Here is a 25,016-nt window from a genome sequence, read left to right as displayed (position 1 = left end):
GGGAGGTTAAGAAGGCCACTTCCTGGCAGATGCAAGAAGCTCAGGATATTTTTGGAAACCTCAAGAAGACCTAAATCTAAAGGTATTAACAAATGAAGTCTGATGATAAATATTTTTCTTGGCTTCTTAGATTTGGAATACTATTAAAAGTTCAATCTGGAGATTCCTTATGAAAACTTCTAGCTAAGCAGATTTAAAAAATCTTACATGATCAATTGCTATTCTTGTTGCATGTATATGAATAATCAGGCCAGGTTTATTGAAACTAGATTACTTTGCAAACAAATCAATCTTAATTTGGCTATCTTTAGTGAAAAAAATAGGATGATTTTAGAGAGAAAAAAATATGTCTTAGTAGAAATTATAATACTTATTTTGATATCATAGTCTAGTTCTATTAATTATCTTTGTGATTTTCCTCTTTATAAGCTGGATTGGATCTTGAATTCTTCTACTAGTTTCCTCATATTTGGCTATAACTCTCCAAACTAATGTTTCTCCTACTCTCTGACCTGAAGTCACTGAGAACTAAAACTGCTCCCTTTTCTGAAACCATGCAAACTAGATGAATGACTTGAAATAAACTTCACAGAAACTGCCAGCATATATCATGTTTGGTCAATCTCCATGCCTGTTGATATATAATTCACTGGAAAAGTCTACCTGAGCTCCCAATGACATCATCAGAGGCATTTCAAACTACAAAAGATTCTACTTCTGGAAATTTCTTGACTGGCTGTCATCCAGACCAGACTGGATTTACTGTCTGCTCTGATGATTGACCATTGTCTTCTTTTTTGGCTTCTGTAGAAATGCCACTTTTAAATACCTGATTCTTGTACCTTATAACCCTAATTTTGGGAGTTCAGCTGCATCACCACCTCCTAAAATAAATTTAACTTAACTGACCTATTATCAGGACTAAGATTTTGGTTCAATGAGATAAAATAATCTACCAGCTCAACTTTTAATGTGTGAAACTTCCAGGGAAGTTTCAGAGGAAGGAACTGGCAGGAACAAAGATATACAGCCTCCCAAAACCTCACAATGGCATATTAATTATTTTGAATTAAAGTTACTTGAAAAACAGCAGGTATAAGAAGAGCATATTGACCTTCATTTCTCCTTGAAATGGAACACATAAAACTCCCCTGTGAAACGTGCTCTCCTTGCTCCAGGGGGCTGGGGGTGGGGGGGGGGGGGGCTAAGAAAGATGCCCTTATCACCAGAATTACAGAATTCAGGGCCAACAAGCCTGTAAAAACAAAGCTTGTTTTAAAATACTCACAAATGTATTATTTTCTATGTTTAAAGAGTATAAAAAGCTGCCTGCTTTAATAATTTCTGAGCATCATTTATGATCTCCCGTGTGCATGTTTTACATTTGTTTTCCTCCTATTAATCTGATCTTGTGTCAATTTTGTTATTAGTCCAGCAATAAAAAAAAATCAATAGGGCTAAAGGAATTTCCTCGTCCCCAGCAAGGCTGAGGACAGACAGGTTGGCTTTAAATGGAGACTAAAGATGTCAGAAATGGGAATGGAAATTCTGACTGAAAATCAACACTGGAGTGAAGCTCATAAGGAGGAGTAGAATAATTTGTAGAATTAAATGGTTGAGAAACTCTTCCTACTGAATATAGTGCAACAAGTTTCTTGAATAGAATAATAATAGTTTTCCTGTGTTCAATTTTTACTCAAAGAAAAATAGGGGCATGTGTATGTGTGTGTTGTTATTGACATGGAGCACATGAAACTGTGATGTATGTTTTTGACTTTATATAGCATATTTCTTAATATTATATCTTAATATAGTACAGTACATGTTTTTACTCTTGGACCCTGCTTTGATTCGGGGACATATGTCCCTGCACTCTCAAAGCTAGTCTCCTGTCTTTAACATAAATAATAAAAGTGAATCATTACAAAATTAATCCATATATAATACATTTTATTAAATAGCTTTCACTACATTTGCCAATTATTGATATTAGTTTATAAATTGTGACACTTTGTTTAAAAACTAAATATATTTGGTATGCAACTAACATTATATTTGTGCAATCGATTCATGATAAGCTAGACCAGACTTTTCAGCTATTGTCTTTACCCAAACTCTAGTAGCTGTTGTCATTAGTGTAAACAGGGTAAATGTAGCACAGAATACTGGCTGCCCACCAAAACTCACTTCCTCCTCTTCTGGGCATGCAGATAGACTATTCTTCCTAGTACCCTTTGCAGTTAGTCTTGATCATATAACTGAGTTCTAGCCAATGACATGTGATTGAAAGTGATGAATGCTACTCTAATGCTTGGCTCATAAAACATTTCATGCACATCTCACATATTCTTGTCCCTTTTATGCTCACTTTAATGGAGACGATCCCCAAAGATACCCTGGAAGCCAAATATTAAAAATGGATTCCGAATGACTTCATGGATGGGGACCACCCCAACAACCTGTTTATTTATATAACCAATATACAAATTTCTATTGTTTTGGAAACATTACATATCTTGGAGTATTTATATTGCAGCAGGTAACCTATCCTAACAAATCCAAATTTCATCTTAAAAATTATATAGCTTAATTTTTTAAATCATTAGTCAAAATAGTAATGAAGTTGAAACAGATTGCAAGTAATTGCTTTTATATGTTGTTGTTGTTTTTTAATTTGGAAATAGAAAGTCAAATTATAATTTTGCACAAAAACATTTCAGAACTATAAGCTCTGAGTCCCTAAGCCTTAGACACCCATTGCATATAACAAATTAATTTCTATTCAGTCCAAATGGTAATAGCTATGTCTCATCCCTGAGAGAATTGATAAAATTGTTCTTCAACTCATTTTTCATTGAGCTTAATTCCCTCAGAACTCCAGAATGGTTGGAAGCATCACAAAAACATGGAAATGTGATTGCTTATATGTGCATTGGTTTATAATAATCATATAAACATTCATATAAGTCTTTATATATATTATTTATTAATTTATTATATATACTAGAGGCCCGGTACACAAAATTTATGCCCGGGGGGGATCCCTCAGCCTGGCCTGCACCCTCTCCAATCTGGGCCCGCTGGCTCCTAACCACCCACCCACCTGCCTGCATGAACGCCCCTAACCACTCTGCCTGCCTACCTGATGCCCCTAATTGCTCCCCTGCCTGCTTGATGGGCCCTAACTGCTTCTGCCTGCCTGCCTGATCACCCCTAACCTCTCTGCCTGCCTGCCTGATTGCCCCTAACTGCTCCCCTGCTGGCCTGATTGCCCCTAACTTCCCTCCCCTGCCAGCCTGGTGGCCCTAACAGCCCTCCCCTGCTGGCCTGGTTGGCCCTAACTGCCCTCCCCTGCCAGCCTGGTCGCCCCTAACCACCTCTGCCTTGGCCCCCACCACCGTGGCTTTGTCCAGAAGGATGTCCAGATGGATGTCTGGTCTAATTAGCATATTACCCTTTTATTAGTATAGATAGTTCTGTAATTTTCCAGAATTTTCCAGCCTTGAATATCTATATGAACTGTGTTTACTATAATGGTCCAATATTAAAACTATTATTCTTATTTTGGCTGCTTATGAAAATTCCATACTCCTGGAAACATTCTAGTATCAACCATGTGTTATAAAATAGCTCCAGAATGCCTTATGTGTAGCACAACTCCCAGGTATATGATTGGATGTTGGTTTCACTCTGTGCCATAGGTACCCTGGGTATGTGGATTTCTTTTACATTCGTTATTGATTTAATGAATGAATGAGTGAATAAATGATTATACTGTACTAGGGCAATAATTCTCAAAGCATTTGAGATTACATTGTGACTTGATTCCACAATATTCCCATTCCATTCCGGCAGCATAGAAGGGTAAGGTTGTATGGCAAATGGTTAAGAGATGTAATCAGCATTAGACTAAAAGGCAGTTATCAATGCTGCCTGCATACTGGAATCACCTGGGCTGCTCTCTAAAAATATGATACCTGGGCCGCACTCCTGGAGATTCTGAATTAAGTAGCAAAAGAATTTTCTTAAAGTTCTCCCACAGATTCTACCGTGTGGCCAGAGTTGAGAACCACTGCACTAAAACAGTATTTCTTCCTCTTGTTTGATCATAAGAATTAGCTGGCATTTTGTTTAAAAGTATAGATTATCAGGCCCAGTTCAGGACATTCTCAATCCGTGCTTTCAAGTGAAGAGTCTTTGAATTTTTTTTAAATGAGGGTCCCAGATTGGAGAATTTTGAGAAATACTTCATTGGGCTCTAAGCTGGAAAAAGTGCTATGGTCTGTCATTCTCAGCTGTATCCCCAGGCATAGCATAGACTCTGGCTCATCTCAAGCATTCAGATATTTTAATTCATTAATACATTAGTTAATTTACTTTTAAAGTAGAAATAAATTTTTAAAATTGACAAAATTTAAAATGCCCCTGTGACGGATTTTATACTAGAGAATTACAGAAGTAGAATTGTAGAGTTTTTCACAAGCTTCCATGGGTTTCTCTTTCAAGACTTACTATAAGTATTGTAATGTAATAAATTAATTGGCCTGCATTTGCTATTCAGAATTCTCTGCTAGATGGTATTTGCCAGTGAATGCTAAATGCTTTCTGTATAACTGCTTATTAGAAAAGTCACAAGTGAGAAGAATAGGTGAGAGTAGACTCTATGAGAACTGAGGCAAACAACTGTATTAAGAGTTAGATAATCAGAAAAACAATTAATCATTTGTTTAGTTGTACTTGATTGTTTTCTGAAATGCAGGACTTATATTTTGTATTCAATTGAAAGGCAAGTGTACACTTCAACTTAAAAATAATTATTAAACTTTTTACCAATAGTTTTTTTCTTTGATATTTTCTGAAATCTTCACTAATTTAGTTAAATGTCATCTTCAAAATTAAAATTCTTTTAGCCCTTACCATCTTTGTCATTTTAAATTAGCTGTCATTTGTCATCAGTAAGTTGGCTATTTTTAAACTATCATTAATTATTTTCCTTTATAGTCACCCGAATAAGCTGACACTCAAAAGCCAACAGTGAGTCTTTCTCAGATCTAGACCTAGACCTCCAATTAATTAGTTGTGTTATATAAAAAATATCTGTATGTATGAGAATATTGTAGAGTGTTTTTCCATTCTCAGCATATCAGAGAACAAGTGAGGCATTAATAGCAATAACAAATGGCATTTTAATGGTGCTTTACAGTTTACAAGATGCTTTCATATGCACATCCCATGGGAGTGCCCTGGTCACTGTGATGGAAGTGTTTCTATTCCATTGTTGACAGGGATGCTGTACTACAGACTTTATACAGGAAAAAAGATCATTAATTTGATCCATATATATTTGCAATGATGGTTTGGTTTAAGGTCAAACAATTTGCAAAATGCACTTTTGCAAGAAAACACAGACATTTGCTAGTATTAAGTAAAAATCTTTAAAGCCTTTAGCTGTAAACTATGCTTTGTAAGCTCCAATGCCACAAAATGAATGATTAAATTGGGACAGGTATAAGTGGGTAAGTTGGTAGGTAGTGGGGCTTACAACAAATTGGAACATACGTTCCTGCATACAGCTTTATGCATTTAAAAATATTTAAACATGATGGGCCAAAGAAAACACACCTGTGTGCCTCATATGCAGCCTCTGCTCCACAGTAACAGAACATGGGGTGTAAAAAAAATAAACAAAGTAGGAACACAAGCACAAGGAGATTATATAAAATATGGTTTGGGTTGTAGGAGTTAAGCTTGTTAAGGACTGAACTACAAAGTGCAAGGTTGATAAACATGGCTGATGCTCCTTCAATATCACCGTCCTCCTTCGGTCTTCCCATTCTGACTTGGTTTTGCTGTCATTGTTGGGCCAGCATAACACAGTGTTAAGAACACTACAGTGATGTGACCTTGCGCTTTTTAGTCAGTTTCCTTACCAGTAAAATGAAGATAATAACTATATTATAGACTTGTTGCAAGACTAAATGAGAACGTACATGAGCAGGGGTTAGCAGAGGTCCTTTCACAATTTAAGTGCTAAATACATGGTAGGTATTATCCTCATTCTCACCATCATTGGAAAAAACACACACACATTTTCTTACTCATTCCTTGAACAACTTCTTAGAATATACTAAAGGTGAAAATTAACTTTCAGACCTGTATGGTGAGATGCTTGCCAGGAGAAAGGCAGAGTCCTTTCATCAAACATATCACCAGCCACAAAATCAAAGATAAAAGTATCCTCTGTCTCTGGGCTGGTCAATATATTTGAATAACCCCTTTCCTTTAGAACTATAAAAGGTCAGACTCTCTCTAGCACCAAGTAGGCCAGTGCTTCCTAAAATGACATTCACAGAAACTCTCCAAGAATTTGGTTCAGTTGAAAATGCACTGATGCATTGTTTGAACATCCTCTCTGAGATTAGGAGCACGCGATTTCTTCCTTGGAAATCCTGACATGCCCAGAGTGGTGGGGGAGAGAAAAATGTAAACAGGTCATTTCACTACAAATACAAACATGTGTCTGAGTCCCTCACGCTCTGATGGGCACCTTTCCCTCCTCCTCTTTCAGCGAGGCTTTCTAAGTATTGTAGGAATGCAAAGATTAGTATGCTGTAAAAAGACTCAGGACATGTACATGCCTATTCTCCAAAGTCTAGTTTTAGCTCTACATCCTCCAGGAAGCTTTCCATTCTACTTTGATCTTTGACTTACTTGAAATCCTTTGAAAATTGCTGTTTAATCATTTTGGTCCTTTAGCATTTGCTACCTTAAATAGCAATTAAATTGCTTCCTGGGCATATGTTCTATGCACCCAACCAGATTGTAGTAAGCCCTCTGAGGCGAAGAAGTTATACTCTTCTGGGCAATACTTTATCTGCATGGATCTGAACAACTGTTTTAGTGTTGCCAGATTAAAGATTAATAAAAAATAATCCAAAAGTAGTAAATGCAATAGTTTGGGGCTTTCTTATGTGGAATACACCTATAAAACAATGTTTCATAAAATTTGAAGACTTTTTGATATAATTTAAGACTTCAGGTTAGAGACAGAAAAAAATGGCAAATATAAACCTTTATCTGTTATTTAATAATGTTTTATTTTCTCTTTTAATCAACATTACTTTTGGTCCTGCTTTATAACCTGGTGGTAACAATTTGTACTTGCTAACAGGGCAACAGAACACACATTCAATTGCCCCACAAGTGAAGAGTTACAATTAGAAAAAAGTATTTCAATGGTCACTCATTTATTTTAATACCACATGCAAAAATGGTTGGGATTATAAGGTAATACTAAAACTCACAGGTTACCAGTTTGCATTATGCTATTTTATTAACTGTTTCCTAAGTATTGTTACTTAAATGCAAAGAAAAATATGTTTACGAACAGAAATGTTTTTAAAAGATGGGTAAAGGAAAGAACTAATGTCTAATAGTGAAGAAATTAATTTTATTTGAAAACTAGTAAATAACTATAAATAGAGTTCTCCATATGTTTACTTCTAAGAACTAAGATTCCACCATGCTCCTATCTAATTTCTTTTATTTCTCCTATCTTTCAGATTTGTCTCTTCCTTTCATGTCTACTGCCACATGTGAAATTTTGCTTGTCATTACTTCTCATCTAGATTACTGTCACTACGGCTTCACTATTTTTTTGACTTCCCCTTCAAGTTGATCTTTTACAAAGATGCTCAATTGATCTTTCCACCGTACAGTTCCAAATTTGTGATTCCTAGCTCATACATTCTCAGTGCCTTCTTCTTGCTTACAGGAACAAAGTCAAATTTACCATAGGCTAGCAACTTCTGATTTCTGTGCTCTTGTTCCAATTTATTTTTCTGAAAATTTCCCCCATAGTCCGCCTCGTGCATTACATACGCTATATATAGTTATACACTTCATCCACTAAAATGAAACTATATATTGTTCCTCTATATGCCTTTAACCTTCTAATCTCTATTTCCTTTATGTCTTCCCTAAGCCTAAAACACTCCTCCAAATCCTATCCACCCTCCAGGGATGGCACCTCTTCCATGCAGTTGTTTCTAAAGTCCTCAGAAGTACTGAATATTCTTTCTGAAAGTGTATAGAAATTTTTCACTATCTCTTTTATAGAACTTGTTATTTTATAACTAAAAATATATTTAGGCAAGTATCTTTCTCCTCTACCAAAGTATGAAAGCTCCTTGAGAATGGAATCTATGGCAGTTACTTTGCAAACTCTACTGTGCCACGTATAAAGGCTCCAAACTTAGCAGTTACCAAATACTTGTTGAAGAAATGACAAAGTGGAGTGCTTAATTTAATTAGTCAATATTTAGTAGTTTTACAAAAGTCTACAAATGGGATCTATATGAACCTACTGATAATCATGAAATGAAAGTCATTGGTTTTGATATTCTAATATGTTTCATAAACTATATCAGTGGTTATCCAGCTATTCTCCACAGAATCTTTGGGGTTCCACAGAAGCAGCCCAGGAATTTCTCTCCTTGGGATGGAAAAATGGTAAGTAAACAATTATCTACCCTGAACTTTGCCTTCAAAACTGCTCCATGTTGTATACTGGCTTTCTTCTAAGGTACAGTTTAGAAAAAACTTTCACTGTTTAAAAAATTATCTTTGAAATCCCTTGATATTCCACCTCTAGAACCCTTTGATTCTGTATTTGTTACAAGTTTCTATTCCACATGAAAACATCTTCATATAAAAACTAGGTAAATGAGCTGCTGTGGTTTAGTTGAATTTACAATTAGAGAAATACCAAAATAGTAGCACAAAAGTAGTGTTTCAGATAATTTTATACCAGGTCCTCCTATATATAGCACCTGACTTTGTTTGAGGCATGACATTCTATAACAGTGATCAATTTCAAACATAGATCTGAATTTACTGACCTAAGAACTAGCTAGCTGGTGAATCTTACAGATATCACTACTTTGCTGGAAATTTTTAATGTATTCAAAAGATCCCTGAGAGGTTGTTATATAGCTTTCTATTTCTGTAAAACACAATGACACAATGATATTGCCCCGGCTTATGGTAGTCTGTCCCCTTACCCGCAGAGCAGAAAACTCTGATCTGTAATAAATCTAAAATGTATCTTCACTGAAATACATTTTGGACTTCTAGTCAGTTATACAATTCTAAATTCATTATTCAGGGGGAAAAAATACCTGTTCAAGTCACGATGTATAATTGGCTGTGTCAGGTTGTGAAGGTATTCCATACCTTTGGCAACATCTACTGCAATAACTAATTTAGACTGCAAATCAAGAATCCTAGAATTTAAAAATAACATTTAATGAGGATGAAATGGTCAAAGCCAATGCCATATCTTTCTAAAATAAATCAATGGTGTATGTGGTTTGTTCTTCTGTATAATTTAAGCCTGTTTTGCTCTATTACAGAATAAGCTAAAAATTCAACAAATCTTTAAAAACAGCTTTTCTACATCAGATGCTGTTTAATTACAAATCAATTCAGATACCAAACTCTTTCATTTAAAATATTCTACTTGATTTTATAATATTTATAATATTATACTAAATTTCTTTCTAGTATCATAAACATGAAATCTACCATAATCACTGAGTGGAAACCACATTCTAATTATTATATGCATAGATAGAGAAAGTGAATTCAAATTAGACTTGTGCAAGATCATTCTTTTTTAAAACTTTAAAAAAATAAACAACTGTAAATAATGACCCCTGGCAATTATTTTATCTGAGTTTTCATATATCTACTTTACTGGTATGTCAAATTTAGCCTAATGATTATAATCTTCAGTCACCGACTTAAATTCCTTGAATTTGTTATCTCCAACTGAATTCCATTTAAGAAAGTGCTGAAGTATTTATATTCTCTAGTCTAGTTATTGGGTATACATTATTAGCCATCTTTAAAATGCCACATTTCCTAGCACTCAGAGATTTCAGAAGGCACAGTCTTACACCAAGCAGAAAGCCTCTGAGGTGTTCGTTGCTGGGGTAATTCCAATGGCTTGTAAAATAATAACTCAGAACAAGAGCCCCATACCTCTTCTGTTCATGAAGGAGGGAGAATAGAGAACCCCCTGATATGTACTGAGTGACGATGGCAAACTGGCTGGGATCATTCAAACAAGCTCCCACAAACTGAATGACACAGGGGTGATTGAGCCGGCAGAGAATGGACACCTCTCGGCAAAACATATCCACGTCTGACTTGGAGCAGTAGGTGTTGGCGCGATACCTGGAGATGGTAGCGACAGGAAGTCCTCAGTCAACAGATGGATCAAAACAAGGGGCTCACCATTCACACGCTTCTCAAAGCTCACAGTTCCACTCGGATGTTTCATTTTCTCATTTGCTTGCTTACCGCTTTATTGCCACTATTTTATTTCTGCATCGTCCTTTATATACTTTCCCAAAAGAACCTAAAATTGTTTAAGAGAAATAAATAAAGACATTATCCTGAGCTCATTACACTAAAGCTGACTAGGAATTTCTTAGGTTACCTGAGCCAATTATCTCATGGAACTCAATTTCTGAGAGTTGAAGATGGAAGTGTGAAGGTAATCCAGCCCTTAGGAGGAGAACATCTGCCTTCTCTGCAAACAGAAATTGTTTTATTTTTTAAGATAAAAAGCACACATGTGGGTGTGCACAAGTGCATGTGGAAATATAAATTACAGAACCAAAAATATCACTCCTTAGTAACATTTACTTTTTGAGCTATCATTGACTACTAGGAGATACGAAAACCTTATTACACATGATCCCTGCATTAAAAGGATGTTAGTTCTCTCTATGTTACCCAACCTTTGTTATCAGGGCCAAGAGTTTATTCCTGATCTGATCAACAACTAGCTTGTCTGCGTACCAAGGCAATCCTGGAGCACAGTCCATACCACATCATGATAAAGAACCTTATCTGGTCAAGCCCTGCAACCCATCACAATAGGCTTAGCCAAAGACCCATAGACTAAATCTCAAAGGGATATATACCAATTCGATATCAGGAAATAAGCACATGAATCATTCAGAGGAAACATCCAAAACCAAAAAATAATTTTAAAAGACTGCAAGTTCTAGGTAGTTTAACTGTTTAACTAAGTTGGAACTCTATTTTTTTACACTGAATTAAAACTTTCACTGTTATACCTTCATGAACAGAGGCATATGCAAAATAGAACAGCAAGTGAGGTTACAGAAAGAATGGCATATTGATAGTATTGTTTATACTTACAAAATAGTCATCATTTGTACTATATAAAACAAAATAGAAAGTTATCATAGTCGAGGCAATAGTTATCCTTAGTAATAAAATATAATAATTGTACCATATTAAAATACCTTTTGTCATGCTTTTGATCTTCCCCAAGGGGGATGGAACAGACACATAGGAGCCATCTAGAAATCAAATTACATTATAGTGTTGAAAGTAGCAATCAGGTGTTTGTTTGTCTTTTTTTTCCTACATGGAAGTTAAACATTATAGAAAAGGCAGGTGACATATTTGCTAGGAAAACCAAGTCAGTCTATAGCTTAAACTGTAGACTGGACACTAAAACTGTACAGCAAATATTTATTTAGAAAACACATAGAAATATTAGAAATCCAAGGTCTAGCAGACTCCAGCAGATTTAACTGTGTCTGGATATGAGCATTCCCTGATGCCTTAATAGGTAATTGAAAGGGAAAATGATTGCTCTCAGTCTCCCCAGGCTTTCCTAGTTATGAACAAGCCTCATAAACATCCTGTCCAGGAAATGTTAAACTTGAAGGAATTGTAGATTGGTGAGTTAGGAAGTAGGGGGTTTATTTATTTTCAGCCTCACTCAGCCATAAATTTTCTTAAAATAAAGCTTATCTGACATGCTCTCCTCCCTCATCCCAGAATGATAGTAATAGAAACATAGGTTTATCTTCAGGATAATATTGCACTAACAACAAAAACTGAATAAGGACGAGGTACCTCCTCCAGGCTGAGAATATTCATTACAGGGCAGTTCATCCTGTGGTCTCTTATAATGCTTCAGGAGTGTGACAATTGCATCATGTCCTTCATGTAAAGAGAAAAAGAACAGAGGGTCTTAACTTTTGTTTGACTTATTCAGCTTATCAACCAATCCAAAAATTACGAGAGGTAGCTTGAAACATAGGATGTAGTTTAGGAGATAATATATTGCAATAGAAATTTAGTTCACGCATTCATTCATTCATTCATTCATTCAAAATAACTCATTAAGATTCTATGAGATGCGGCACTATGTGAGGCACTATGTTGGGTACTGGGGACACAATGAACAAGGCAACTATGGTCCTACCCTTAAGAAGCCTACTGGAGTTGAACAAATAATATGAATGATGAGAATTTCTAACTGAGGAAAAATCAAGAGCTATGGGAGTATATATTAAGGAGACCATTATACTGGTGAACAGCACTTATGGTAACCAGGAAGGAGAGATGTATTTGCTGTGATTGAGCTACATGTGGTTGGCAACTGCAGGATCACATGGCACTAAGATAATTTACATAAGTCTTTGTGGAAGGAGACAGTTGGCTGCCCACCAATATTTGTACTCTTTATTCGTGGAGTGATTTTGTCTCTGGGACAATAGTTCCCCATCCCCTTTGCATCCTATTATGGTCTTGTGGTTAATTAACCCCAAGGGATCATGAGCAAAATGTGAATTCTAAGCCTGGGATTTAAGAAACCGGTGAGCCTTCCTTACTCCCCCAATTGGCTGGCTGGATGCAGAGGTTTCTGAAGCCTTAGGGGATAGGATAAAGTCACCCACTGACTGAAATGCTTGCCCTGGGATATTACACAACTGAGATATAAATTTCTATTATGTACAACCCCACCAAAATTGTGGGGTTTACTAATTGCAGGAGAGAATTAGTGTGAAATATTAAAGATGCTAAGTGTTCCTCTGAGTAGACCAATGATTTTAAATAGAGCTAAACTTTGATACTATGTTATGTTTTCACTATAAAAAAATAATCTACTGAAACTAATTTGTGCAAGAGGAAAACAAAGTCAACCTTAAAGACCCTGCCAAGAGTCTTGTGAAATGCAAAAGAACACACTGTAAAAATGGCAGACTGAATAACTACAAAGGGTTCATAGTTAACATAGGTTCAGAATACCCCTAGCTAATGTATAGAGTATATCCTGAGAGTCATGCCTGCTTATCAAGTCCTCTCTTCAAAAAAAATTTTTTTAATTAAATTAACAGAGCATGCAAGATGGTGAGATAGAATAAGATATTTACTAGCATTAAAAGCTTTTCCAAATGTAACATTTCAAGATCAATTTCTTCAAGAAAAAACACACACACCAAAAAAAACATTGTGTTTACAACTTGTAATAAAACTAAAATCTACAGTTAACAGCAGTATCTATTTTCTTATCATCCATATCTTTCATTTATGACTGGTGGATCTGTGATTTTCTCAAATTATAACTATAGGTCATAACAAAATAATGGGGAGCCAGTACTATTAGCACTCTTTCTCTGGACTCTCCTGTGCTCACAATCAGTGAGACTACAAGACCCAAATGCCATTACCTAACAGGCAAACCTATAAAGAAAGAGCCTACGAGACAGAAGGAACAGATACTGTGAAGGTCCCAAAATGGGAGCAGACGTGTCATGTTCAGGAAATGAAAGAAGGCCAGTATGACTGGTACCCTGCAAGCAAGGATGAGAATGGTACCAGACTTGCTTGGAGAAGTGGGTAAGCACACATCATGTGGAATAGTGCCTCACCAATGTCTTAGTGTATATAAGAATTGCCTGGAGTACATGTTAAACCACAGATTCCTGAGTGCAACCCTCAGACATTCTGATTTACAAGGTCTGTCCCCAGCATTACTTTTCTAACAAAGTCCCAGGTATGCTGATCAGCTGTTTACCCTTTATACTATTGATGTGGAGATTTACTGGCTAGGATAAGGAGTTTGGATTTTAATGTAAGGGAAATGGGGAGCCACTAAGGATTTTAATTAGTTGAAGATATGCTTTATTTTTCTTAAAAAAAAAAAAATCCCCATTCTTTAATTAGTTGAAGATATGCTTTATTTTTCTTAAAAAACAAACAAACCCATTCTCCCAGCTGGTGTGGCTCAGTGGTTGAGCATTGACCTATGAACCAGGAGGTCATGGTTTGATTCCCAGTCAGGGCACATGCCCAGGTTGTGACTTGATCCCTGGTGTGGGGCGTGCAGGAGACAGCCGATCAATGATTCTCTCTCATCACTGATGTTTCTATCTAACTCTCCCTCTCCCTTCCTCTCTGAAATCAACAAAAATATATTTCTAAAACATCCCCATTTACAGATTAGAACTGATGATGTGTCTTCATTAGGCTGTTGTAAAGATTAGGTAAGATAATATTTGTAATACGCCTAACAGTTCTAATACGTAAATATGCCCTTTGGATCTTTTCAAGTCTTACTATTTTGCCCTAAGAATTGTAAAGGAACTCGGTAACTCCTTTATGGAACTTCAGATACATTTCATAAATACCAATATATTTGATTTCTATTACTGCTACTGTTAATTACTGCAAACTTAGTGGCTTAAACAATACGGTTTTATTATGTTACTAGAGGCCCAGGGCATGAATTCGTGTATGGGTGGGGTCCCTCGGCCTGGCCAGCGATCGGGGCTGATGGGTGCCGCAGGAGGTTGGTCGGCTGGGGGGAGGGGCTGCAGGAGGTTGGCTGTGGGAGCGCACTGACCACCAGGGGCAGCTCCTGCATTGAGCGTCTGCCCCCTGGTGGTCAGTGCGCATCAGAGCGACCGGTCATTAGGTCGCTTAGGCTTTTATATATATAGATAGTTCTGGTGGTCAGAAGTCAAACACGGGTCTCACTAGGCTAAAATCAAAGCATTGGCAGGGCTGCTTTCCTTTCTAGAGGGCTAGGGGGAAATCAGTTTCCTTGCCTTTTCCAACTTCCAGAGGCACCGACACCCTTGGCTCTGGGCCCTCTTTCTACATCTTTCTTCAAAGTGCTCACTGTCTGTCTGGGTCCTTCGCACAGCATATCACTCTGACCTTGGCTTGTGCCTCCCTCTTTCACACTTCAGGACCCCTGTTCTTACATTGGGCCCACGGGATAATCAAGGGTGATCTCTCTCTCTGAAAGCCAGCTAATTAGCAGCCTTAAATCCCCTTTGCCATGTAGGGCAGCATACTCACAGGTTCCAGGTATTAGGACCTGGACATCTATGGGGCCCATTACTCTGCCTACCACACCCAATGGGATGAAAATTTTAGTGCCCATTGTGTGTTGGTGCTGCCCCCTGTTGAGCACCTCCCATTCTTCTCCATCTTTGAAGGCTATTTATCCTCAGGACAAAAGTAATATTATAAAAAATAAATAAATAAAAATTAAAAAATCTGGGATTAAAATACCCCTTCATCTGTCCCGTTGCTGGATTCCTAGGTTCTGAAGTTCTGTCTGCTCCTTCCCATACATTCTGCCCCCACTTTCATAGGACCTGTGGTGCTTTTGGAGCTGTTCTTTTACTTAATTTGGTCTTTAAGGGTTTGGGACCAGGAATAAAAACAAAACACACAAAAAAATGTTTTCCTTATTTCTGTTATTCCTAGGAGAGGCATCTTTGGGGAAAGAAAACAACCCAAATCCCAAGCATTTACTCAAGCACAACAGAGCTTAATTCACCGAGCCCACTCCTCGCCTGGCCTGTCTCAGCTCCTCTGTTGGACTGACTGCGGCTGACAAGCCAAGAGAGGACTCCTGCTCTCCCTAGCGAAGCAGAAATCCACATCTTGAATCCTGAACGCCTGCGTAAGTCCGTGATCACACCCTCGACGTTACCTTTCATTTCAACAGCTCTCTTGGCGCCACTTGCTCTGAGCAGTTTTAATTTCCTGCCAGCACAGTGGCACGATTTGCTGGCATTTTCTTTGGGATGCTTTTCATCAAGAGCCTAATGAGTGCCTGGGTTCTGGCTGATGATAAGCATGAGGCTGCCAGAGAAATGCCAAGAGGCCCTCTCAGTTCTGGAAGGCATCTCCGCCTGATTTCCCACCGCCTGTTAACAGTGGGCAAAGGCATACACGTATGGGAAATTCTCCACAGCTATCACCACTCTAACAAACTACCAATGTGTGTGCAAGGAAACCTGAAGACTCCTAGCGCCTAGATCCCTGAAACATGGCCACAAACAGTTAAGCAGAAAAAAAATGCTCTGATGGAACTCACTAAATAGATGTGTTAAGCCAAACTCCTGATAATGGATTCACCCTGATAACCAAGGTACACTAATGGAACACATCCAGAGATAATCAAACTTCCACTAATTAAATAAAATGTTTTCCTATATCTCAGAATTTACTATCTACATCCAAGCATTTTACCCAAATAGGAGATTGCTATGCTATTAGCCTAATGCAGCTATAATAATGATTTGTACTTTCAGAGTATGATTCATTGGAGCCCCTGAGGGTTTTTGGCAAATGAGACTCTACTGCTGGCTTGAAGTCTCTTTCATTGCTTGCTCCCTACTCTTCCAGTCCTGTCTGTATTCCCCACATTTCATGCTTTCCCTTTAATTTGTCTTCTTCTTGTATTCCTTCACTCCTTATACCTGGAGAGATTCCCCCCATCCCATTCAAGGCTCTTTGTTTTCAACTTTCTGAATAGCTCTATATTTTAAAACCTACTTTTTTGTTTAAGGCTACAAGTCCACCCAAAGGGCTATTACAAAGACAATTTAATATCTACCTCATGGTCATGTACTCAACAGAGGATTCATATATTATTCAAGAAGAAAATGTATAAATTGTATTATTTCCCTATAGTTGTTTCTCTGTTCCACCATTTCATCTTAGGAACAATGAATGCTATTTATTGCTATGAGAAATTATGTTAAGAACATAGAAGAAACCTTAGTATAAAAATTATTTTTAAGAATCAAGTCTGAATATTAATGGTAAATGATACTGTTAGGTCGGAGGGAGCCCAGGATCGGATGCATGCAGATGTGTGACGAGATAATGGACCCTCCCTGGAATTCCTAACAGGTCAGCGTGCCAGACAGATGGCCACACAGATACCAGCTCCTCCCTGGAATCCACAAAGACCCCTACACAGATACTGACTCCTTCCTGAATACCGTGCCGACCCCTGCGGCGGGAACTTCCTCAACTCATGCCCCTGCCCCTCATTAAACACCTGTATGAAAATAAACCCCCCTTCCCTGTTGGCGCGAATCCACTGGCCCTGCCTTTGGGGTTCGTGGGTCACCGGGGGACGCAGATTAAACCTTTCCTTTCCTTTCTTTATTTCTGGTTGACTCGACTCTCTTTGTTTCCTGTGCCACTAACCTAACAGATACCAGTATTGAAATCTTCTGCCTGACCTTGTAACTCTGAGGCCTGTTAGGTCCAAGGTTAAGCAGAGAACTTGGAGACTTGGTCTTGATTAGAGAAACCAAGGAATTTCTATTTGACCTCATAGGTCCCACATGTCCAGGTCATCAAAGGAGCAGTCTGCCTCAAAGAATGAAACGTTCACAGCAATGATTGGATAAGATTTTGCTCAATTTTCCACTATCTTCTCATCATTTTAAAAACTAACTTTCCAGAAGTTGAAAGGGGGATCAGAGGGCGGCTCCTGATGGTTGCCCTTATGACTCATCTTCCTCCTGTCAGTCCTGGTCCCACACACTGTCAGTTAAATCGGAGGCAACGGAAATTCCAAACTTGCTACATATTCTCATGACTTGAATCTGAAAGGTGTTTAATATTGTATCACAGAGAAGGAGCCTGCAAATCCTTTCCTCCACTGTCTTTGTCCCTTAATCACCGGGCCCAAAGAAGAATCCACCAGCCCTTCACCCTGAGATAAGAATGCACAAGCATGAATGCTTTTGCAAAAGAACATTATATGCATATTAAATCACTTTAGTTTTCCTCTTTCATTTTTTTCCCTCTCCTTTCCATTGGCCATTCTTTCTCCTTTCCTTTCCTTCCACAAATATTTATTGAGCACCCATTAGGAAGCAGCTCAAATAACATCTTCCCAGGGAAGCCCTCCATCGCTTCTCAATTTTAAATTGTGTCCTTGAACTTTTTACTCACCATTGCATTTCCTATTTTATTCATAGCACTTACCATTATCTGATAGTTTCTATTTGTTTTCTTGCTTTCAGCCTAGCTCTTCCTGCTAGAAAAGCAGACTTCCTAAGAGCAGGGAGATACTGTCTGTCTAACTCACTGTTTTACTTCAGTTCCCAGGACAATGACTATCATACAGTAGGTGTGTAATACATTTTTGTTTGAACGTTTGATTGGTACAAGATAATGTTGAAATGTTCTTTATTCCTATAAAGAATTCTGTCTAATAGAAAAGAAAAACTAATTGTGTAAATGTTCATTCAGATTTTATTTAGCCAAGCTCTAGGAAGGAAAGGTGAAGGATGCTGCGCGTGTGCTTATTTTACAATAGGCTAAGGGGTCAGGGAAGAGCTCCTTGAGGAATTGTTTTTTGAGTTGACTTGAAAGATCAGTGTGAGTTGATTAAGCAAAAAGAGTGGAGAAAAGCATCCCAGCAAGAGGGAAAATTTTTATAGTTCCAATGCATAGAAAGAAGAGCTTTTGAGGAGGAATATAGAGGGCAACCTTGGTGGGGAGTGGGGGGGTTAGCAATCTGAATCTGTGCCAGTGACCAGTGTCCTAGTGCACATTCTTGTTAGCCTATAATTAAGTCATTGCCCCTTCCTTAGGCAATAGTCTATTTCCCTGGGTGCTCCCAGTTCGCAGGGGCCACTGGCCAGGAATTTGGCAGCTTGGCTGGAGGCCGGGGGGAGGGGGGTGTGTGTAGCTGGTGCCACCCAGGCCAGGCATTTAGATACAATCTAACTTCCCTATTCTAACTGACTCAGGAGGGGCTGTGAAAGCCTGCCACAAAAGCCAGGAAGTAAGGAAACGAAGAATTTAGAAATATATATATATAGAGAGGGGGTGATCTCATTGTATTGGTTGTTCAGGCTTTGGATCTTCGAATCCCCTGAGCCAGCAGCGCTGCTTTAAGTAAAGGGTTTTTCCTGAATCTCCAGTATCTCCAGTACTCCTCGTGTATTTTCTGGTCACCTGGTAAATTCTGCAACACTTTATTTGGAACATTCTTGAAATATTTCTTCCTATTAATTTGAGTATTAGGATAGTGCAGTTAATTAGAAACCTGTTATATTTAAAGAAATATCAACAGAGACAATGGAATAGTGGTAATTGGTATTCTTGAGAACATCAACTATACTACAACTGACCAGATGCCATCTAGTGACACACGGAATAGCATGTTATAACTGAAATATCTGCTCATCCTCAATTTCACCTCAACAAACATGTATTGAGCATCTATTGGGAATCAGCCATTGAATTAAGTTTCTGAAAGGCAAAATTTAATAGCTCAGATGCTTGCTCTCAAAAAGTTTACAATTTAGCAGGAGAGAGAATATTTTAATCTGAAGTGATAAAGACAGAGATTGAGATGTGCATATGGGACAATAAAACATAAAGAAAAGACATGTGTACAGGCTGGACTGTCAGGGAAGACTTTCTGGAAGAGGGGATCCATAAACTGAATCTTGAAGGCTAAGTAGAAATCAGAAATGTGAAGAGTGAAGTGGGGTAGAGAGAATGGAAGGGTGTGGAAAGGCATGATAAAAGGCTTGGAAACATGGAATCATGTGATATGTGTAGGGACAACCAATACTTTTGTATTGTCATCATGTGAATAGATATGGTTGAAAGGAGCTTTTAGGGGTAAAATAGGTAGATTTAGGGAGTTTTAGGAATTAGGGGGTCCATGGGAAAGAACTGCAAGCCTGCAAAGCTGGGGGGCTGGGAGCTGCCAAAAGGCATACATTCACAGAATAAGGAGGCTGGGAGCTGCCAAAAGGTATACATTTACAGAATAAAGAAAGAAGAAGCCACTCATTCACAGAATAAAGGAAAAGGAAGCCACTTATTCACAAAATAAAAGGAAAGAAAGCCACTCATTCACAGAATAAAGGGGAAAGTCACAGAGGAAAACAAAAGGGGAAAAAAGAGGAGGACCCCACTTGGGGTTTGAGTCTTGAAGCTACTATAGTGACCAATCAGAGGGAATTTCAGGACACAAAGAACCGCAGCCTTTATAAACCTTAGGAAAGAGGGACTTAGTTGTGAAGGAAAACCCCTATTCTGTAAAACTACTGTTTGGAATTCTCTGCTATTCTTTGGACGGCCTCTATCTAATTCTGAAAAAGTAACTTTGCTTTCTAGCCTGCTTGAATGGGGGAGAAGATAAACTTAGCTGTCTGACCTTGTAGGCCAGAGTCTAGATACACCCAATGCCATGCCAGGTGCATTTTTTAATTGATAGAACTGTGTAGTTTTCAAGGCCACCGCCAGCAAGCGCACAAAGGGCTGGCTCTTCCATAAAAAGGGAAGTTCTGCTTGTAGCTTTGCTTAGAATTTGGTTTCATTTCCCTAAGCCCACCGCGGTGAATAAAGTGTAACTCCAAACTCTCAGAGCGCTGTTTGGTTCTTGTCTGGTTTTTCTGTAACATAGTGGCTTAGTGGGTCTCTCTTCCCCTCCCCACATGGTTGTTTCCCAGTAAATTTCCACCTTTTCCTATACCACCTTTTGTTGGTGGCTTCATTCTTTAAATCCACCTGGACAGGGACCCGAGAAATCACCTTTGCATCTTGCCCAGAGGAAAACAACGCATTTCAGTTTAATTTCCGCGTTTCACTGTCTCACAGGGTGACTGTTCAGATTTGATGAGTTAATGCACATAGAGCAGCGGTTCTCAACCTGTGGGTCGCAACCCCTTTGGTGGTCGAATGACCCTTTCATAAGGGTTGCCTAAGACCATCCTGCATATCAGATATTTACATTACGATTCATAACAGTAGCAACATTACAGTTATGAAGTAGCAACGAAAATAATTTTATGGTTGGGTCACAACATGAGGAACTGTATTTAAAGGGCCAGAAGGTTGAGAACCACTGACATAGAGTATTTCCAAGGTGCCTGTCACAGAGCGAATACCCAGTGAATAGTGATCTAGTGAATGTGATGATGCTTGTGGCATGTGAGGTCATCCAGGTGACAGGAATAACTGAATATGAGGTCTGAGAGGTAGGAAAGGCACAGGGCATGCCATGATAGCAAACCAGGACCTTTTCCTATAGGTGACTGTGGGTCAGTGAAGGATTGTTAAGCTGGGAAATAATATGGTCCTATTTGTACCTTGAATATATCTCTGACTATAGTTGAAAAATGGATTCAAAAGATGGTGAAGATTTTTTTTTTAAAGTTTAGTTATGAGACTATAAAATGGATCCGGGTATGGACTAAAATGGTGGTAGCAAAAATAAAGAATGGATTCAAATATATCTATGAAGTAAAATGAATAAGACTTCTTCATTGAATGAATATGGAGTAGGGGACACGGAAGGAGAAAACGCAGTCAAGCATCAATCCAGATTTCTGACTTAGGTGACTAAGTGGGTGATACAGCTTTTAAATGACAGAGTGAATAAGGGATACTGTAGGAGAAACTGATTGATGAAGACAAAAAAAGTGTTAAGTTCGTCCACCTGGCATGGCTCAGTGGTTGAGTGTTGACCTAGGATCCAGGTCAGTGTTAGGTCACCGAAGAAGGAACGCAAGAAGCCAGAATGGCGAGGGATTACAAATGTATACGATCATCTGCACACCAGGTGGCTGAGCCTGGATGGCTCCAGCACCCAGTGATGGGAGTCAGCGGCTTTTAAAAGAGTTTTCGCGGGCTTTGTCCTGGGCAGAGACATTTTTTATGCACACCCGGCAGGGAGATAATGGAATGTGGTTGCAGCAAGTGAAATGTGGTCTCAGCAAAGGGAATGTCCATAGTGAAATGGCCTAAAAAGTCAGTTCCTGGGCGAGGGGAATCAATTCAATTGCTTGATCAGCCCTAACAGTCAGGGCACATGCCTGCGTTGTGGGCTTGATCCCCAGTAGGGGGTGTACAGGAGGCAGCCAATCAATGATTGTCATCATTGATGTTTCTATCTCTTTCCCTCTCCCTTACTCTTGGAAATCAATAAGAAATATATATTTTTTAAAAGTGTTAAGTTCAACTGTAGGATTGTTGAATTATACATGCTCCTCAGATCCCCAAATAAAGGGACTGAGTATGTCAGTTGATGTGGTTTTAAAACATGGCTGCACGGTTTTTTTGACACTTTTCCTTGACTTTTGTAGTAAAGAGATCTGCAAATTTGTGTTGAAGTTTTTAAATACTGTTTTATATATTTGCATGCTAATATACATAGTAGAGTAATAGTTTTAAATTGCTTTCATAATATTTTGATTAGTGATTTTCAAAATCTCCTTGAATTTGCTTCGGTCCTGAGGTTTTAAAATGAATGTTATTACTTGAGTCATAAATAAGAGACATCAATACACCAAAACAACACATGTTTTCATATATCCCAAGTTTGTCAGTTGTGTTTGGCAGGGATATAAACACTTCATGAGCAGGTTTGTAGCGGATGCCCCTCATCCAAATGCATCATTATGTCATATTTCTTTCCAGACACTAAAGCAAGTTGTAAATTAGGAAAGACCATGAGGTTTGGGAGTTATGTGGAACTTGACTGAACCTCTGCTACACACTTAATAACAGACACTACCATTTTTATTGAGAATTTATGTTCCAGACATTTACATCTTATCCCTAATCCTCAGCAGAATTCTGTAAAGTTGTTATTAATTTATTCATTTTAAGATTAAAGATGAAGGCTTAGGGAGGTTAAATAACTTGTCCAAGATAATTAATTATAAGGATAAAATTGGGACTTAGATCTATCTGATTCTAGAGTCAGATGGAAAGAGACTGACCTCTGTAATAAGACAGACCTCTGTTTGGTACCAGCTCTCCACTGAAGAGCTGTGTGGTTTGGGCAAGTGTGACTTAACAGCTCTAAGTCTCAAACTATCCAATAGAAAGAAACTACCAATTTAAGGGGTTACTTTGATAAATGCATATATAATAGGTGCTTAATGAATGTACTTTCTCTTCCATTATCCATTTTAATATGTTGTTTCTTACGTATTATGTTTCAAAAGGATTTTCGTAGTAACTCCATAAAAGAATGGAAGTTTTTCCTCTTCTAATGAGAATTGGTATTGTTTTGTTTATTTTTAAAGGAGAGAGTAACTAAATATGTAGAAAGGTAATCAGTATACACAAAATCACACATAGTTTTTTAAATACCATTGGAATCCTTTGTGTTTTCCTTCCTCTACCCCACCCTAATCCATGCAAGCACACTAAAATAGATCCACTAAATTAATTAGGCTCACTAAACTCAAATATAGAATTCAATATAGAAGAAACGTGAATACTTATAATTTCATTGATGAAAATTTATCAAAACATTTAATGAATCCACCTCATCTTCCTTCTACTCCTCTGACACCCGTACCTCTTAGTTATTTTTAACTGGCTGAAAACTATAGAAATTCACCACGGTAAGACTTTATTACTTTTTGAGAATACACTATAGTATGTTTACTATAAATAATTCACACCATACTACACTTGTCAAAACGAATGAACAAAGTATACATCATGCAATAGGAGCCTTGATTTTTATTGTTTTTGCTCACTTACTCACTGATTCTCCAACTGCAGCTCCCTGTCACTGTGAATTAGAGTGGGACTGCTGTATACAAATATTGTATTCTGGGTAATTAGATATTGGGATAGGACCCTCTGCAAATTACTTTAACTGGTGTCAGTGCTGAAGCAAATAAGACGTTTTAGCAAAACAGAGTTTCAGTTCTGTTTCTAGTTTGGGTGATTTCCTGGCCCTAAACAGCCTGCCATAAAGGAGTGCTTTTCTTTGTCAAAGGCAGCCTTTTCAAATCTAACTGCCAGACACACTATTGAGCTATGTGTTCAATTCTAATTGGCTGAGATCTTTTCAATTTGGCAGTTTCATCTTTAATGCAATGGATGTAAGATTATGTGTAGGTCTTTTCAATGGTTTTTCCATACTGGTGATTAGGGCAGAGGATTTGAACATAAGCAGGCTGCTGGCTATTTCTTCTGGCCAATTTAAATTGATTCATACAAGTCCTTTGTACCTCAGGGAAAGGGCAGAACAAATCCAAGTGAGTGAGACAGCTATCGCTACTTTCAGATGGCATGGAAAAAAAAGATTGGCGGGGGGAGACAGACTTAAGGATGGGAAACACTCTAAATATTGTAAAATTGGAGCTCTGAGCTGACTGGTAGAGAAATACTGAAACTTAACCAGTAGGCTTCTGTGTAGAATCAAGGTCACAGAAAAAATTATTTCCAGGATTTGTTTTGATATCTTTAGGTTAAAAGGGCTATGTAAATAAAGAAACAACAAAACAAAAACAGACTCATAAGAAACAGAGACCAAAGGAATGGTTACCAGAGGGGGTGAAAGAATGGGTGAAAAGCTGAAGAGGAATATAGTAAATAATATTTGATAATGTTGCATGGTGTCAGATGATAATTAGAATTAGTGGGGTGATCACATTGGGTATAAAAGTGTCAAATCACCAAATTGTACACCTGAAACTAATATAACTAATACAATATAGTACACCAACTATACCTAAACAAAAATAAAAGGGCTGAGTAAATGGAAAGTATTTTTCATATCTGATCCCACTTTCAGCTCTTTTCTGAAAGTATCTAAAAAAGAAAAAAGATATTTTGATGTAGTCCCATTTGTTTATTTTCTCTTTAGTTTCCATTGCCTTAGGAGTAATATCAGTGAAGAAATTGCTTTGGCATATGTCTGAGATTTTGCTGCCTGTGGATTCCTCTAGTATTTTTATGGTTTTCCATCTTATGTTTAAGTCCTTTATCCATTTTGAGTTTATGTTTGTGTATGGTGTAAGTTGGTGGTCTAGTTTCATCTTTTTGCATGTATCTGTCCGATTTTCCCAACACCATTTATTGAAGAG

General features: G+C 37.9%; 1 protein-coding gene across 1 annotated transcript in view; it reads right to left on the bottom strand.

Annotated features, from left to right (window-relative positions):
• The window catches only part of LOC102250129 (serine/threonine-protein kinase TNNI3K), a 317,621-nt gene that overhangs the window by 161,725 nt on the left and 130,880 nt on the right, over positions 1-25,016 (bottom strand). Inside the window, exons 13-18 of the mRNA XM_005871916.2 lie at positions 11,965-12,051; positions 11,343-11,399; positions 10,505-10,597; positions 10,366-10,423; positions 10,045-10,239; positions 9,180-9,284 (exon numbers count right to left, since the gene is read on the bottom strand). Of these exons, the coding sequence (XP_005871978.1) occupies positions 9,180-9,284; positions 10,045-10,239; positions 10,366-10,423; positions 10,505-10,597; positions 11,343-11,399; positions 11,965-12,051 (595 nt within the window). The remainder of the gene's footprint in view (positions 1-9,179; positions 9,285-10,044; positions 10,240-10,365; positions 10,424-10,504; positions 10,598-11,342; positions 11,400-11,964; positions 12,052-25,016) is intronic.

This window comes from Myotis brandtii, unplaced genomic scaffold (genome assembly GCF_000412655.1).
Source record: "Myotis brandtii unplaced genomic scaffold, ASM41265v1 scaffold36, whole genome shotgun sequence".
Lineage (NCBI taxonomy): Eukaryota > Metazoa > Chordata > Mammalia > Chiroptera > Vespertilionidae > Myotis > Myotis brandtii.
The sequence above is the reverse complement of the archived record's forward strand: the minus strand, read 5'-3'. Positions and strand labels throughout refer to the sequence as shown.